This window comes from Coenobita brevimanus, chromosome 62 (genome assembly GCF_032717465.1).
Source record: "Coenobita brevimanus isolate Jiangsu-jjx chromosome 62, ASM3271746v2, whole genome shotgun sequence".
Classification (NCBI taxonomy): Eukaryota; Metazoa; Arthropoda; class Malacostraca; order Decapoda; family Coenobitidae; genus Coenobita; species Coenobita brevimanus.
This window is the reverse complement of record NC_137015.1, coordinates 40,897,231-40,915,901: the sequence shown is the minus strand read 5'-3', so window position 1 is coordinate 40,915,901 and position 18,671 is coordinate 40,897,231. Positions and strand designations below refer to the sequence as shown.

The 18,671-nt window shown below is 42.5% G+C and overlaps 1 protein-coding gene and 1 non-coding gene across 2 annotated transcripts in view; one reads left to right on the top strand and one right to left on the bottom strand.

Annotated features, from left to right (window-relative positions):
• LOC145404141 (trifunctional enzyme subunit alpha, mitochondrial-like) overlaps positions 1-17,189 on the bottom strand; it is a 49,138-nt gene extending 31,949 nt beyond the window's left edge. The window contains exons 1-3 of the mRNA XM_080275770.1: positions 17,086-17,189; positions 10,498-10,731; positions 4,611-5,788 (exon numbers count right to left, since the gene is read on the bottom strand). Coding sequence (XP_080131896.1) covers positions 4,611-5,788; positions 10,498-10,731; positions 17,086-17,152 — 1,479 coding nt within the window. The 5' untranslated portion in view covers positions 17,153-17,189. The remainder of the gene's footprint in view (positions 1-4,610; positions 5,789-10,497; positions 10,732-17,085) is intronic.
• On the top strand, positions 14,870-14,988 carry LOC145404235 (5S ribosomal RNA). Its single transcript, XR_013898165.1, has one exon. It is a non-coding gene; the product is annotated as a 5S ribosomal RNA (ribosomal RNA).
• Positions 17,190-18,671: the final 1,482 nt, after the last annotated feature.

Here is an 18,671-nt window from a genome sequence, read left to right as displayed (position 1 = left end):
ATTTACCCACCGACATGACATGTGCACATTATCAAAGACTTTGAAATTCTATGCTCCACTTGACTGGCAATGAACTATATATACCAGATTCACAGGGTAAATGATGCTCATGCAAAATCTGAGGTGAAACTGCAGTATTCCCATAACCGCTAAATTAAAAATGGACTGCAACTGCTGTCATATGCATCTCCATACATAATTCATCCATCCATTTCTGTTCATCAGTTCTGTTTCCTTAACTTCCACTTCTGCCTTATCTCATTCAATCACCATATGCAGTCATCATCCTGGCCTTCCACACACCTTGCCATCCTAAATTCACTCAAATACATCCCATCCACCAACCTATTTATATCTAATCTCCATATGACCACTCCATTTAAGCACAATCTGGTACCCACTGAATCACCTAGACATGAGAGGCACCCAGTTTCTTGCTGCAGCCTCCACAAACCCACAACATCCACTACAGTACATGGCAGCACATCCACCCACACCAAGGAATATCAAAACAACACCCAACACACGATACCATACACAAATACTGTCATCTCTCCCCCATCGCCCACTCAGACCAGCTTCCAGAAGCATATCCACACTCAGATCACTCGCCGCTCCATTCAGTCACTTAAAGACAACACACAGCTGCTTGCACAGCCTCCTGACATCCACCCTTCTGAATCCTATCTTACTCATGAGGACAGGGTCCACTTGGCCAGGCTGAGATGTGGGCACCATCCAGCCCTCTTAAGCTACCAAAAGAGGCTGGATGACTCCGTCGCTGATGCCTGTCCAAGATGCAACACAGCACCCCATGCTATTAAGCACATTATGGAAGACTGCATTGCACACAATCACCTACGCCAACAACACAATATACACTCTTTGAGAGCTCTGTGGGAAAACCCGGTCTTGGCCATGGCCTTCATAAGGGACTCGGGGCTGTTCGGCCAGACTGCCTAGGGAACAACTACTACTACTACCCACTGAATCAAGACAACTTACTCAACATCTTTCATGAACTTCAACCTATCCAATCCTTCTTATGCATCCCAAACACATTCTTCAACCTCATCAATCTGGCAATGTACTTTTATTTTATTCTATTTTATCCTTGCTACATAATTATGATTTGCTTCTTACTAAGTAGGGCTCTTGCTAACTGCCGATGGTTGCGAGCCATTTGGCTCCTAAGGTTTCAGGTTTAAAAGCGAAATAATTTTTAGTAGCCAAACTGACTCCGAGGCGAAATATTTTACGAGCAATAAATATTTTTCTACACACTGTGATGATTAGAATCATATAATGACATTTTAAATATTCACAATGGCAACAAGGAAAGACTTAATAATTGATCACAACGTGCTTTTTTTGTTCATTCAAGTGAGAGTTACTTATTTTGTAGCTTACTGGGTTTAGAAGAGGATGTATTTTCTCCTCGCCTAAAGGCGACTTAAATGTAAAATCTGTTCGCCGAAGGGAGAAAATACTGGCATTTGCAAGCTGTGGCTCGCCAGACAAGAGCCCTGCTAAGGAAAGTTTTTTGTGGTTCAGCATGTCCCTAGTTAACTTCTTCGCCATAGCAACTAAATTTACTTGCTGAATATAATCATCTGGTGATAGTTTGAATTAAAAAATAAATAAATAAAAAATGATAATAATAACAATAACAATAATAATAATGATAATAATAATGGGCCCTCTGAGGCTCTCCAAAACGTTTGCCATAATTAAGTGATTTAGATAGGGGTATCTGGGGGACACTTAACCTTGCCAGAAACCCCAGTTATATAGTTCCCACCCAGCTGAATCATCTTACCCTATATTCAAAGAATAGTTCCTATGTTAACACTTAGTATAATCACATTTATTGTTATTATCAAAGAGCCTTCTTTCCTCTGTTTTTTAATATTGGCCTTGTAACAAAAGGCAATCACTGGTGCCTGACTTGATCAAGATCAGTACAGGAAAAATACAGGCCAAGCAGACTTGATGCATCTGTACAATACACATCCATCACAATCTCTGTCTTCTTCATTTTTATTGTATGTATATAAAAAATAATCCATTTTGCTTTAAATCATGATTTTTTCACTCTGATTTAAATCATAACAACCCTGCTGCACCAAGGTGCTTAAGCTCTCACACCAATTTAAGTCTCTCAATTTACGAGCACCTACATAACCTTCTCTTCAACAATGATCACCACTCTATCTATATATCTGCAGCCACACACCTTAAGCCTGTACAGGGTGGCCACAAACAAATTGCCTCTCTGTTGCCTGTCCCCTGCCATTTTGCTACCCTACCCCCCAAACTTACACCCCCTTCTCTCATAAACCTCTCAACTCCATCCCTCCATCTCATTCTCAGTCTCCCCCTCAGTCTCCCCCCCCTCCACCTCACACATACTCTCCTAGTTAGCCTCTCGCTCTCTATTCTCTCCACACTGCTGTGCTCCTGCTCGCATTTATTTTCAAACCATGCTACTCAAAGACATCCACAAAACTCTGAACCAGATTGAAATGGTCCTGTTCACTAAACATATCAGCACAGTCTACATATACTGTATATCATACATTCTACATTGTGCACCAAACTCATTAACCTGACCTTTTTCCCCACCTAATGATCAGGAGAGGTGGGAGGTAAGATCCAAAAAATCAATCATTTCCTGTGGCACCCTCGGGGATGCATAGGGCCTCGATGAACTCACACCACCACATCCTATCTTGTGCTAACTCCTCAAGATCTCCCCAACACTCATCTCCAGCTTCCCGTCTCATTGTCCTCACCCACGTCTCTTTTGGCCTTCCTCTACCTCTCCTACCAAGTGCCACCCACCCTGGTGTACCTCATACTATTCCCTGTCTCCTATACACATGTCCTAGCCACTTTCATCATGAGAATCTAACATATTCATCGACCGGCTGCACTCCAGTTATTTCTCTAATTCTACTATTTGGTATCCTTTCCCACCACTTAACTCCTAATATTCTTTTAAGTGCTTTGTTTTCAAACACCAAGAATTTATTTTCCATAGTCACTGTGCTGTACCAAGACTCGTGTCCATAAATTAAGATACTCCTAACCATTACCTTATAAAGTTTGATTTTTGTATGCACAGAAAAATTGTTATTATTCCAAATATTTTTAAGCATTCCCATTGCCTGATTAGCCTTCTTTAACCTTTCCTCGAATTCAAAGTTCAAAGAACTATCCTTGGCTAAATAAGTACCTAAATATTTAAACCTATCAACTTGCTTTACAACCATACCTCCAATTACACATTCCTGCGCATTTTCCATATTCATATTGATTATTTCAGTTTTTCCACAATTAATAACCAAACCCACCTTGCGACCTTCACTCACCAAACAGTCCAACACTCTCTGCATCTCTTCTGGCCCATCACAAATCAAAACTCTATCATCTGCATAATCTAAATCCAAAAGTTTCCTGTTCTCTCCCTAAAGTATACCTGCATCGGTTTCTGTTCCAACACATTTCATAATGTAATCAATGACCAATATAAACAGTAAAGGTGATAGAACACCACCTTGAATTACTCCGGACTTGACTTCAAACGAATCACTCAGACAACCATCAACCATCACTTTACAAAATGTGTCCTCATGCATGTTCATAATGACCCTCACAAACTCCTCTGGTATTCCATAATGTCTCATGATCTTCCCCATAGTCTCTCTCGAAACACTATCAAAAGCCTTTTCAAAATCAACAAAACAAAGACTTAACGGTACTCTCATTTCATTAACTTGCTGCACCAAATGCCTAACTATAAAGATCTGATCATTGCAACCACGTCCCTTTCTAAAACCAGCCTGTTCATCCCTCAGAATACCCTCAACCACCGGCTCCAACCTATTTAACAACACTCTACTGAAAACTTTCAAAGTTATCGGTGACAAAGAGATTCCCCTCCAATTACCACATTCACTCAGGTCTCCCTTCTTCGGAACTTTAACAATTACACCGTTCTTCCAAACTGATGGTAGTAACCCCGTAACCCATATCTTATTGAATGGCTTGGTCAAGATCATTATTAATCTATCCCCCTCCACTTTAAACATTTCCGGAAATAAACCATCCTCCCCTGGTGCCTTATTATTCTTTAACTGTTTTACTGCTTTCTCCACTTCTGCAAGCCTCAACTCTCCTGTTTCTAAATTTAAATCTTCCTGAGCAGACGGTATATCCAGAAAATAATGGAAAAAAAATTATAGAAGAACTATAAACATTATTTCTAGTGGAAAGGCCTAGGCACTCATCTGCACATTATTCACATCCCTGAAATCCTGGCTCTCCCTCACAGACCTAACCACTCACTGCAGATATATTTTGAGGGAATATTTTTCTTTAAAGATGCATTTCACACTGGAAGTATTTTTTCTCTACAGATGCACTGCATATTACCTGCCCAACAGTAAATCTATGAACTATAAAGTTAAATAAAAAATGAACCAAACTCTTTTGTCAGGTGTTTCTCTGAACAATATTCATCCAATCAAATCATTCTCTATTTCAGTTCCCTAGCCACATCAACTTCCATAACAACTAGCGAATACTGTCCTATGCATGTGACAAACCTTGTCGGGTCGAGTGCTGGCCTTGGCAATGTCAGCGATGGGCAGTGCTGATGTATTTGTTGCAAATACACAGTGTTCTGGCAGCAGTGGCTCCACTTCCTTGATGACCCGGTGTTTGAGGCCCAGGTCCTCAAACACAGCCTCAATAACAACATCAACATTCTTGAAGTCCTTGTATGACACTGTTGGCTCCAGGTTGGACATGTACTGGTCTGCCACAAACTTGCTGAATTTCTTGCGCTTGACAGCTTTGTCCAGTCCAGTCTGCACCTGGTTGATGCCCCGAGCCAGTCCAGCCTGACTCACGTCCTTGATGATGGTGCGATAACCCTTGTCAATGGACACCTGGGCAATGCCAGCACCCATCAGGCCAGCACCCAGGATGGCCAGGGTCTTGGGTGGGTCTGCTGGCTTGCTGAATCGGTTCTTCTTACATTCAGTCTGGCCGTGAAACAGTCCAATTAGGCCTTTGGATTCAGGAGTCATGGCCAACTCTCCAAACAACTTGCGCTCTGTGGCCTCCCCCTCAACTTTACCTTTGTCCAAGCCGGTGCGGATGGCTTCAAGAATCTTGAGTGGTGCAGGGTAGAGGCCATTGGTCTGCTTCATGACTGTGGCACGTGCCTTCTTGAACACCTGGTCTTTAACAAAGTTATATTGCAGGGCCGTGGCCAAAGCCTTCTCCATCAGGTTCTTGGGGCCACGCTTGGGCCGCAGGTCTCCACTGGCCAAGTCCTTGGCTGTCTTGATGGCCACCTGCTCCAGGTACTCCAGTGTGGATTCATCTGGGGCGGTGACCCCCGGTCCAAGGGGATTGACAATGTGATCCACCAGGCCCATCTTCTTAGCCTTGTCAGCCTTGACAGTCTTACCAGTGAGTGTCATGTCCAGTGCATTGGGTACCCCAACCAGTTTGTGGAGGCGCTGAGTGCCGCTCCCACCCGGCAGCAGCCCCAGCAACACTTCTGGCAACCCCAGGCCGGCTTTGTCCTTCACTGCCAGCCGGTAATGGCAAGCCATGGCCACCTCCAGCCCACCACCCAAGCATGACCCCATGATGGCTGCCACAACTGGCTTCTTGCTCTTCTCAACGCAGTTCAGGATCTCTTGACAGGCACGAGACAACTCCTCCACCTCGGCTGCCGTCTTGCAACTCTCAATCATGCTGATATCTGCACCTGGTAATACATCATCATCATGAGTTTTTCTAACCTCAGGATGGGGTGAGTTAAGGTCCAAGGAATGAGAAAGCACAAAAGGGGGACAACAGTCAACAACATCCCGGTGAAACAGGCATGACACTCACGCACCATTCAGCTATACAGAATCCTGGCTCAATTTTACTTGCTTAACCTGAGAAAAAAAAAAAAAAGGGGGTGTGTGAGGAAGAGAGGAATGGAAGTCGGTGAGGCTAGGGAACTGACGAGATAAAGCTGACTGGATGAAAATTATGAGAGGTGCATGATCAGGGATTTGGCACCCCTTTTAATGTGACAGCGTTCAGAGTGACTCTATCGGACATGTTTATGTGAAGCTACAGAATGTGGTGAAAGTTTCTAGTGTATCAAACAAAGCCAGGATTCCGGGGGCTTGAATGATGAGTGAATGGCTGCATGGCCCATTGGATCAAGCAAACTTAGGCTGTCTGGACACTGTTACTCCTCACCCTGCCCTAGGGTGGGAAAGGAGGTCCAGATGATGATGATGATGATGACGATAAATGGTAGCTGCAATGGGAAGGCAGGCCCATTCTAAGCAGCTGCTATCTCAAGGTATCAATTTCAATTTAACAGTAAATCAAGGACAGCATAAAGGAAGGACATCCACCCGCTCACCATGCCTTCTGAAACTGGCAGTCAAATCAAAACACACACACACACACACACACACACACACACACACACACAGACTGTAATAACACAGGTCATAAGGAAATACATACAGCTGTGCTAGAACTGAAAGAATAAAATAGAGTAATGACATCAGACTTATGTTATGACTGCTTTAGACCTTTACACTGTTGAACAAATATAAATACTGAGCAATTAACCCTGCCAGACATGGGCCTGTGTTTCCAGTGTAATAAGTATGGTATGGATAAATATTCCATGACAAAATGTATGACTCAATGCCAGTACCTACAGTGAAAATTTAATATTCTGAATATATTTAGTTGGCAGAGTGCTTTTACTAGATTCAAAGTTCTTCATCAACATCATCATCATCATCATCATCAGCCATTGTATGTCCACTGCTGAACAAAAGCCTTCCCCAACCTTTTCCACAAATTCCTTAACTGAGCCAAGCTCTGCCACATTTTGTCTGCAAACTTCTCCATCTCATCTCTCCACCTCCTGTCTGGCCTTTTTCTGCTATGCTTACAGTCTCTTGGACTCCAGTCAGTCAGCCTCTTGCTCAAGCAGATTTACCTTATTCTTGCTATGTGACCTGCCCACCTCTATTTCTTTTCTTTTATAACTTCTGTTACATCTTTGAATTTAGTCTGCTCTCTCACCCAAGTTGATCTTTTCCTATCTCTTAAAGATATTCCCAACACTGACCTTTCCATTGCTCTCTGAGAATGGATTAGTTGATTTTCCTTTGATTTTGTCAGTTTCCATGTCTCACAACTGTACGTCATAGCTTGGATTATGCATTCGTTAAACTGTATACAGGAAGTCCCCGATAAACGAAACCCCAACATACGAAAATTCAAAGGTATGAAAGTGAAAAATTTAGGAAAAATTCCCCTATACGAAAGGCATATGCTTCGATGGTATAAAAACACTGGACATCGGATGAGTGGAGAAAAGTCATGTTTTCCGATGAAAGCACATTTCAAGCGTTCCAGGTGTGTTCTGCCAAGGTTCGTCACCATGCCTCCCATAGTCGATATGACCCTGCTTACACGGTGCTGACTGTTAAGCACCCACAATCAGTAATGGTATGGGGGTGTTTCTCAAGTGAAATGGGAAGGGGAGGCCTCCACTTTCTTCCCAAGAACTTGATGATGAATGGTGGCTGGTACATTCAAGTTCTGAAAGATCATTTGTTAAACTTTTTCCTACTCATGGGTGAGACTTTTGCTCCATGTCGCAAGTCAAGAAAAGTGACAAAATGGCTTCAGGATAATTGGGTTGAGGTCCTCGACTGGCCTGGCACAGTCCGGATCTAAATCCAAAAGAAAACTGCTAGACAAAGATGAAGAAAATTATGGCAGAGAAAAAGACACCCAATCTGAAATATTTCAAGACTGAACTGACAAATGTTTGATGCAAAGAAATGTCCTTAGATTACTTTAGAGATCTAAGTGATTCCATGCCAAAATGCATCCAACTGGTCCTGAAAAACAAGGGAAACATGATTTCACATTAATTAATGGCATTTCATGAAAAAACAATGTGATATATTATGATTTCTGTGTTTTTTAATACCTTGTGGGGGAGGTCCTAAGTCAATTTGCGGCAGCTGTAGTGCCAACTTTAACATAAGGATGTGAGACTATAGTGTGGCATAAAAATGAAAAGTCAAGAGTATGAGTAGTGGAGATGGGACTGCTGAGGAATGTATGCAGAGTACAGCAAGTGGACAGGATAATGAATAATGAGATACATGAGAGATGTGGAGTGAGGAAATCTGTGAACACCAGAATCGAAGAGAGTGTACTGAGATGGTCTGGTCTTGTGGAGAGAATGGATGACAATAGAGTGGTGAAAAAGGTATACCTGGGTGAATTTGAAGGAGGAAAGAGACAAGGTGGGCCAAGAAGGTGGAGGGATATGGTGGACGAGTGTGTGGGGAAGAGAGGTATGGAAGTTGGTAAGGCTAAGGGACGGACAATAGACCAAGCTGGATGGATGAATTTTATGCGGAGAAGCGCATAACCAGGGATTTGGCACCCCATTTTAACGTGACAGCGTTCAGATTGCCTTTATCACATAGAAACATGTGAAGCTACAGCACGTGGTGCAATTTTTTTGGCCTATCTGATGAGCCACAATTTCGAGAGCTTGAATGATGAGTGAATGGAAGCGTGCCCCACTGAACTGGGCAAACTTTAGCCATCTAGACATTGCTACTCCTCACCCTGCCCTAGGGTGGGAAAGGAAGTCCAGATAATAATGATGATGATGATGATGATGATATGTATCTCCCTGATACATGCCCTTCTCAATCTTAATTTTTTCTGAGTCTTTATGTAATTTAACTGTAGCAGTTCCCTCTTTATACATGTTTTCCAGCAGTTTTACAATGTTCTCATTTACTCCTTGTTCCCACAATGAATTTATAATTGCTACATACTCTACTGAATCAAAAGCCTTTTTGTAATCAATAAAACCTAGCCACAGTGGTTTATTATACTCTGTAGTTTTCTCAATTAGCTGATTCTTTGTAGGTAGATGCTCAGTTGTCGAATACCTGCTTTGGAATTCTGCCTGCTCACAAGGTTGGTTTTCTTCCAAATTTGTTGTTGTTTTGTTTGTAAGGTCTATAGTGAAGAGTTTGTAAATCACTGGTAAGAAACTAATGGGTCAACAGTTACAAAGATCTTTTCGGTTGCCTTATTTGTAAAGCAAAACAACTATTGCATTTACACCATGTTTTGGGAATTTCTTCTTCTTTACACAATGAATAAATTAATGGGCGAGCCTGTTATGTACTTTTACTCCTGCATTCGACAGTAAATCTGCTACTATTTAATTTTCTCCTGGGGCCTTCCCTCTTTTCATATTTTTAAGAGAGGATGGGGGATGATAATTGGGTGAGGAAGGTGAGAAGTGTTAATATTGGGGGTGGGGTTATGAGGGGTAGACTGAGAAAGACATGGGACGAGGTCATTAAGTGTGACCTTAGGGTTAAGGGACTGAACAGGGAGGCTGCAATGGATCGTGCAGCGTGGAGAGCCGCCATTAGGTGACCAAGGCCGACACATGCAAGCATGTTGGAGCCTTTAAAAACAAAACGAAACAAAAACAAAACTAAATGTTTACTTTGTCTGGTGTTACTACGGGTATTTCACTTCTGTCAACTGAAAAGTTAGCTATGGGTTCTATTGTCTTTGTTCTACTGTTTTTCTTTGTAAAATTCATAAACCCTCTTCACCATGCTATCTCTGCTATTAATGACCACCATTTTTGTTTTTCAGCAATGTACTTTGCTGCTTTCTTAGGGACATTTTACGTCACATCTGTTTCAGATTTTTCCCTGCTCTGATGGTTTCTTTGATCTGATCCATGTTTCCCTTCCTTTTTTCTTCTCTCTGTCCCCTGTTGATATGCTTACTTAATTCTGCTCATCTACTTCATCATTGTTTTTATTTTCATCTCAAGGGCCTTTTTGGGATACTTGGAGGCTCAAGATATCTCAAAATTAAAAAAATGAAAGGCTTTAAGTACAGAGAGTATCAAACTTACTGTAATTGGGAATTACAGTTCTATAGGCTACATGCACAGAGTCAAAATATCTGAATGGGTTAGGAAGGAGGCTGGTGTTCCTGTCATTAGAGACAATTAAAGGTCTTAAGAATAAGGGATACTCCCAGCTGCCATACACAGTCAAGACGGTATTAAACAGGGTCACTCACATGCCTCAACTCCCTCCCTAATTCCCCAAAGGGAGATGGCAGACTGCAGGGAAAGGACAGCTATAACCTGCAGTTCACCAAGCTCATATTCCTATAAGCCTGGGGTCACAAGTACTATTACATACACATACCAAAAAGTCAATCCATCTGCACAATCTGGAAGTACCCTTCTCCCTTCCTGCAGGCAGATGCTCTAATTTCAGAGGGAGTGGCCACAAACTGTATCTATGTCATTCTGTTCTCTGTCATTAACCTGTCCTTGCTCCAACTCACACCACCCTCATGCCACAGTAAACGACTCACCTGCAATAAAACATCCAGGCTTGCCTGAGATAAGTACACCAGCCTTGATCTCCGGATTGTCCTCCACTTGCTTGAGTACTGTTTCCACCTCTGCCATGACAGCCTGGTTCAGCACGTTGACCTTGCCAGGGGAGTTAAGTGTTATCACCCCCACACCATCCTTCACTGCCATATTAGTGTGAACACCCAGTGCCCTCGTTGTCGTCGACAAGAAATGCTGGCCTCCCATCGCTCCTGAGGGGTAAAATATAAGTATGGCTAGGTTACTATAAAACTGGTTAGGTAAAGTGGAGGGACTGTAAGAAAATGTTCTGGGGAAAGGTGAAAAGAGTAAGACAGGGTGGAAGTGAAGTTAGCAGGGGAGTGAAAGATAAAAATGGTAGATTACTAGTGGAGAAGGGAGAAAAAGTGAGCAGATGGAGAGAACACTTTAAGGAATTGTTGAACGTGGAGGATGGAAGTAATGCGAGTATAAGTGGCTGGGGAATGACTGGGAGAAGGAGGGAGGTGAGAAGACAGGAAGAAATCAGTAGGATACAAGTTGTGGAAGCAATGAAGAAAGTTAAATCAGGGAAAGCCCCAGGAATTGATGGAGTGTGTGGTGAAATGCTGAAGCATGGGGGAGAGATAGTAGTAGAATGGATGTGGAAGATGTGCAGATTGGCCTGGGAGGAAGGTAGAGTCCCGGAGGATTGGAAGTCAGGTATAATTATTCCCTTGTACAAAGGAAAAGGGGAAAAAGAAGTGTGTGGTAATCATAGGGGCATTTGTCTTCTTAGTACAATAGGAAAAGTGTATGGTAGGATACTTATTGACAGAGTTAGAGAAAGAACAGAGGAATTAGTTGGAGAAGAACAGGGAGGCTTTAGGAAGGGAAAAGGTTGTGTAGATCAGATATTCATTCTCAGATCTTTAGTGGAAAAGTTTCTAGAGAAGGGAAAGAAGTTGTATGCGGCTTTCATGGATTTGGAGAAAGCATATGACAGGGTGGATAGACTGGGATTGTGGAAAGTGTTAAGAATATGTGGAGTAGATGGGAAGTTGTTGAATGCTGTGAAGAGTATGTACGATGGTGCGAAGGCTGCAGTGCGTGTGGATGGTGAACTAAGTGAATTTTTCTCTTTGAAAGTTGGGTTGAAACAGGGATGTGTCATGTCTCCATGGTTGTTCAATCTGTACATGGATGGGGTAATAAAAGAGGTACAAGGTAGGGTAGTGGATGTTGGAGTGGCCCTGGTGAGAGAGGATAGTGTTTGGAAACTCCCTGTGCTGTTGTTTGCAGATGATACTGTGTTGTTGAGTGAAGACGAAGGGGAGCTGCAAGGCTTGGTGGATGAGTTTGGGAGAATGTGTAAGAAACGGAATCTAAAGGTGAATGTAGGGAAGAGTAAAGTGATGGTCTTTGAGAGAGGTGAAGTCAGTGAATGTACAGCGAGGTTGGATGGTGAGGAATTGGAAAATGTGAGTACGTTTAAGTACTTGGGTAGTGTGATGAGTAAGGATGGAGGTTTGGAGGGTGAAGTGCTTGAAAGGGTACAGCAGGGAAGAAAGGTTGCTGGTTCTTTGAAAGCAGTGAAAAGAAACAGGGAAGTGAGCATGGAAGTTACTACATGACAGCATTGTGATACCAACTCTAACGTACGGAAGTGAAGCTTGGACATTGTTGGAAGGACACAAGTCAAGAGTGAGAGCAGTGGAAATGAGTTATTTAAGAGGAGCCTGTGGAGTCACATGGAGAGACAGGCTGACGAATGAGGATATAAAGGAGCGTTGTGGTGTTGATGTGGATGTGATAGGAAGCGTTATGAGGAACATACTGAGGTGGTTTGGCCATGTGGAGAGGATGGAGGGTGAAAGACTGACGAAGAGAGTGTATGTGAGTGAGGTGGAGGGGGAAAGAGGGAGGGGGAGGCCGAGGATGAGATGGAGGGATGGGGTGGAGAGGTATATGAGAGAGGGGGGTGTGAGTTGGGAGCAGGGGAGTGAAATGGCGGGGAACAGGGCGACTTGGAGGCGATTTGTTTGTGGCCACCCCAAACGGGACCGAGGCATCTGGCAATAGATAGATAGAGATAGAATAGTTACATTAGCATAAAATTGATTAGGTTATGTCAGCATAATACTGGTTAGGTTTGGTTAGAAAAAATAAGCCTGGGATATCAAAACTTAGGTTAGGTCTGAATAAAGGGGCAATGATAAGGGCAGTTTTAAAAATGGCACTCTAATATGGTGTTAGTCTGTCTTCACACACCACAGGATGGCGCCTATTTGTAAACAAACACCACTTTTTAAAATGCTTTTCACCACTAAAATAAAAAATAAAAGCACTGAAACTTGAAAGTGCACTCAGAAATTACTAGACTCCCCTGAAGAGCTTAGGTATGGAAAAAAACAGAAGAGAATTTCAAAATAAGGTTGTCCTATGACTCTTTATGGACTACCAAAGTTTGTGTGGATTTCAAATCTTACTATGCTTTCAATTCTATACGCATTTTTCATAATTTCATAATGAATTCCCTACGTGTCAAAATGTAGGCTGAAGGAAGGGTTAGTGCCCTCCCTGTAAAACAACTATATCAAAAGACAAACAGCCAACCCACACACGACTGTGTCATCTGGCTATTGAGAGATACCGGTACTTAAATCGACATTTCAAAACTAAGAGATCCCTTGACTACATTTAAAAAACAGAGCTGGTTCAGATTTGCATTTTAGGTTTTAGGCCTATTCATTTTACTGTAAATATAAAAGGTACAAGTGGGGGCAGACACCATGAGCCACTTAGCCATAGTGCTCATTACTGTAACTCAGCTTTTCAGACTGTGATGGGTTTTAACCCAATGGGATATAGGGTCACTGCATCATGCAGGACTGCATAGTTACCTTCCCTACAGTAGGTGTTACACTAGGTATATACAGTACTTGTTTTACCTGTCTATCTCTAGCCAGGCACCTTAACTCCACACAGGGCGGCCAAAAACAAATTCTCTCCATGTTACCTTGACCCCTGCCATTTCATTGCCCTCCCCCCCAAACTTACACCCATTTTTTACCTACCAAACCATAAAGGGTGGATGGACACCAAAGTTGGGACACCAGCTGCTTGCACCTGAATTTGAACACTGGTATTTTGATAACTTTCCTTCAAGGTAAATGTTCAGTCAACAGGAAATTTGAAAAGCAGACATCACAGCTATTAATACAAGTAAAAAGGTTTTAACTGAGGTATAACACTGACCATCATTACAGGTCAGCCTAAAGGCAAAATGTTTTTTTTTTTTTTTTTTTACTTTCACTCAGGCACTTATTTTTTCATTTTTTTCTGATGAGTCCATGTGTTTTTAATGTTTCTGGTGCTTGTTTCTGTCAGAAATACCCTATTCCGCCATTCTCACCCCCTTCCCCCACCGTTACCACAGCAAAAAAAAGTTATTTCCAACAAAAACTGAGCATCACAAACCAATCAAAGCACATGAAAAGCAGTCAGAAAAAACAGGGCACCTTACTGGGAGAGGCAATGCTTCCCACACCCTATCCCCATGATATTAACTGGGAAAGGCAATGCTTCCCACACCCTATCCCCATGATATTAACTGGGAGAGGTAATGGTTCCCACACCCCATCCCCATGATATTAACTGGGAGAGGCAATGCTTCCCACACCCCATCCCCATGATATTAACTGGGAGAGGCAATGCTACCTGCATCCCATCCCCATGTTATTAACTGGGAGAGGCAATACTTCCCACACCCCATCCCCATGTTATTAATACATTACCCGCGTTTGCGCAATATGAGTTCTTTCCCAGGCCGCGTTTCACTTCAGAACACTCTCCCACTAGTCTGCATCGAGCTATCACAGCGAGAGGATTTATGATGCTTTACTGAGTACCAGTGAGGTATATGCCTTCATAAAAGTAGTGCATCTCTGGTGGCACAACACGTGGTATCCTGATATTTTCTTCCTGCATCGCGTGATGCACCACTGGTGGATCACTGAGGTAGTGTACTATTTTGACCCAGGTAGCGCAGTCTCCACTCACCATTACCTGGTGCTTCTGTTCTCTCTGGTTTGTTACCATCCCATTCTCTGTCATGACATTCCAGGTGGCACCTGGCTATTTAGGTAGTTGAAGGAAATCCAAGCAAAAGGTCCAACACTACCTTTTTTTATTATTATCTTCTTTCGTCTTCCCTTTTCCTCCTTCTAATCTCTTCACCGGCCTTCTAAAGGTTTTCTGCATCGATGAAGGCATTGTTTTTTACAACCAAGCATCGTGACAGCTGCGTATGTTGAATGCCGTAATAGTAATTGGCAATATCCAGCTATGGATAATTATAAGTACCATAATTAATTATTGATTATAATTAATCAGAACAGCCATGCCACGTTGAGTACACCGCTTCCCGTCCGATCAGCGAAGTTAAGCAACGTTGGGTCTGGTTAGTACTTGGATGGGTGACCGCCTGGGAACACCAGATGCTGTTGGCATGCCTACGTGTCAAGTGGGGTTGGTGGTGGATTAGTGCCCCTCCCTGTAAAACAATTAACTCTAAGCCCTTGACCACCCCATTTGGGATACATGGCGTCTGGCAATGGATGGACGGATGGAATTATAAAAAATTTCTAATAACCATAAACATCCAGCACTTATCTTTCTTTTTTTTTGTCTGTTTCCTAACAAAGTAAATGCAGAACCGTTCAAAACAAGAGTGATTACTCCATTTTCTCTTCCAGTAAAAAATCACAAATATTTATCATTAGTGTATGTAGTTTTTTTTTTTTTTTTCCCCAAGAAAAGTGTATTTGCATCTCATGGCCCTAGTTTTGCAACATGGGGTTGTTTTTTCAATGTTTTTGTGCAATTAATAGTATTGTTTGACATTTAAATGAAATGTAATAGTCACTACTGGAAGTCTGATAAATGTTCTCTAAAAAAAAATAGGCATTTCTCTAATCTTATATCATTACCCTATTCAATATGTTTTCTACTGTAGAAAAAGCAACAAAAAATCTGCCCAGTCAATATTCGTGAAGATGAAATAGGTGAAAAAGTGAAAACAAATTATTACTCATAATTGTACCTTCAGTGTACCAACGTGCTAGGTAAGAAGACATCAAATGGTACAGAAGTGGCTCAACACGCATGTAACGTGTTAACTGGGAGAGACAATGTTTCCCACATCCCATCCCCACAATATTAACCGGGAGAGGCAATGCTTCCCACACCCCATCCCCATGATATTAACTGAGAGAGGCAATGCTTCCCACACCCCATCCCCATGATATTAACCGGGAGAGGCAATGCTTCCCACACCCCATCTCCATGATATTAACTGGGAGAGGCAATGCTTCCCACACCCCATCCCCATGATATTAACTGGGAGAGGCAATGCTTCCCACACCCCATCCCCATGATATTAACTGGGAGAGGCAATGCTTCCCACACCCCATCCCCATGATAAAAACAATCAGGACCACTTTCTTTGCTTGTTTTATTCTAATGGTTTTGTCACACTCTTATCGCAGTTGCCTAGATTGGGCCAAGTGGACTACTGCAGTTACCCTCTCTTGTTCTAAACCTAACCTAGAAAGCTACTCATACTTTCCATGTCTTTACCATCTCAGACCTGACTCCCCCCACAAAGATGCATTTACAGTACCAGTACTATGGAAATTTTGGTAAATTTTCTTAAATGCACCCAACTCCTTAAGAAGATTAAAACAACATTTTTCTGAAAGTTTTTTGTGTGTTTTGTTTGAATCTGATATGTTTCTGTCAGAAATCACTCGTTTTTTAGTTATGCCCCCCCAATGGTAACGAGGGACCTGTGGGAAACTGGGGTTTTTGGGTGAGGGAAACACAAAAATGAGGGATTTATGGTAGAAATACAAATCAGAATCAAATAAATCATGCTGAAAACATTACAAAAAGAAAAAGAAAAATAAGCTTCATTATTAAACTAACCAAAAGCCCATCCTAACCTAACCAAAAACCTAACCTAACCTTCCAGTAACCAATCTCTGCCTATACAAAATAGACCTATCCAGTCTAGACCAGAGTATAAAGGGAAGGATCTCTCTGGTCCTGGGGAATAACTATATTATAAATTTAATAACACAGTAACAAGTGATTTGCAACATAGGTCCTGTACAGGAAAAAAGCTTAAACTGCCTAAAGTATGAGTAAACCCAACTGACTGTCATTTACTTGGGTGCATTTCCGACATAACACCGAAATTTCTTGGCATACACTGAAAATACCGTAGGAGCATAATGAGTTAGGCTTTATAGAAAAAAATAAATAAACAGGCCTAAAAGGCTGACCTGTACTTCATGACCTAATTACAGCCATAATCCACACTAACTTATTAAGGTTCCAACATGCTCAGTATGATGATGAAGCAACTAAATGAGTCGCAAAGGTAATAGCTGGTATGGTTGTGTAATTAGTACCGCAATTACTACACTCAGTATTATCTGTGAGGAGGCCGGCTACAGTAAGAGTGTCAGCTGATGCCCATCACACCTCTGCTCTCAACATCATATCTCACACTCCACCTTATCTAATCACAAAACTCGTGCTACCTCTCAGTGTGGTCAGTCTGGGTAAGTTGAGCCGGCACAGGGCCCCGACAGCACGAATGCTAGCCATTTTCCCACAACTATATCAACTTTGTCCTGTCGCGGCCACTTGCCGACTGAGTTCAATTACGACGTTCAACTGCCCTCAAAATACACACTAACAAAAGTTAAATATTGATCTTCACCTATTTTAATCAACCCAAAATCAATAGCTTATTACTTATTAACTAATGTGAATACCTTCCCATTGATGTGGTGATCTATTGTATTTTTGGAAACAAGTTGAACTATCATACAGCACTATCGCGGCGATCTTACGAAAACCTGTTGCCGCGGTCATTGTATTTATTTTTCAGCAAGTGCCTCTCAATTAGCTGTCCTTTGCTACGTCATTGGTCTCTCTAATTGGTCCCCAGACACTATGTTCAAAATGTTGGGTGGTGATAGGGAGGGAGAAAGGGAGAAGTTACCTCTAATCATTTTTTTCTGCCTGCCATCTTTCAGCTAATACACTATTTCGTTCCCTTCTTAGTTCTACGTTTACTGCCTTTTCTGGTATTGAAAGCTTCTTGTGACATCTATTATTTTTGTAACTTTTCCGTTCACGCAGTGATACCAACCCCTCCAAAAACTATTTACTTTCGTGGGTGATAGGCTAGACAAATACTTATCCCTTTCCCCCCGATGACGCTCCTTTCACTCTATCCTCCTTCAAAGGGTTTTGAGACCATGAAGAGAAACAACGTCCATTAACCACTTCACTACGAAGACTTTTTTTCGTTGCCACCAAATGTTTTTATTTCTGTTCAGTATGGACCTTTTTTTAGTGAACGGGTTAGAACTGCCTTATTAACTGCATGTTTTCAGTATTCTTGGGAGGCCATTCAGTGATCCAGAGGAAGTACCTCAGCTTCACCCATAGCCCCCTTCTTTTCAACATAATTCTTCATGTCCCAAGCATTTCCCTCTTAGTCCACAAGAACGACGTTTCCTTCCTCTGCGACGTGAATGCACTATAGGTTGCTCAGGTCAGCTTCTAACAAGCATCTGACATCCTTGTTGCCTGAGCCTCAGTGTGCACATAAGAATCTCCTAATGTGTTTCACTAAGTCAAAGCTCCCTTTGCTCCCATAGGTTCGCATCATTGGCACCCCTTTCACTCCAGACCAGTCATGCCTTTCTCGGTCTAACCTGGCCACCATATTGATTACATTGGGTCCTCCTGCCTCTCTTGACTGGATATCGTATGCATCACTGTGTTGGGGAGCTAAGCTAAAGGGGGACGCTTCTTCGCCTTTACTCAGAGTTCATCCTGAGTTGAATCTCTCATGGGTCCTCCATGTAGCCTACAGCTCTGCCTCCTCCTGTCAGGTGCAGAAGCTCGAAGTTATCCAGAATATGGCCCTCCGTATCGCCCCTGGGGACCTTTAAGTCCTCCGTGGTTGTGTCCCTTCATGCGAAGTCTGGGGTGGCACACCATCCTGCTTCTAGGACTCAACAGTCAGCTTGTACACCATCTCTTCAGCTACTTCATCACCCCTCCCAGTCCTGTACTCCCATGCCCCATAGTATGTCACCCCCACAGTAAC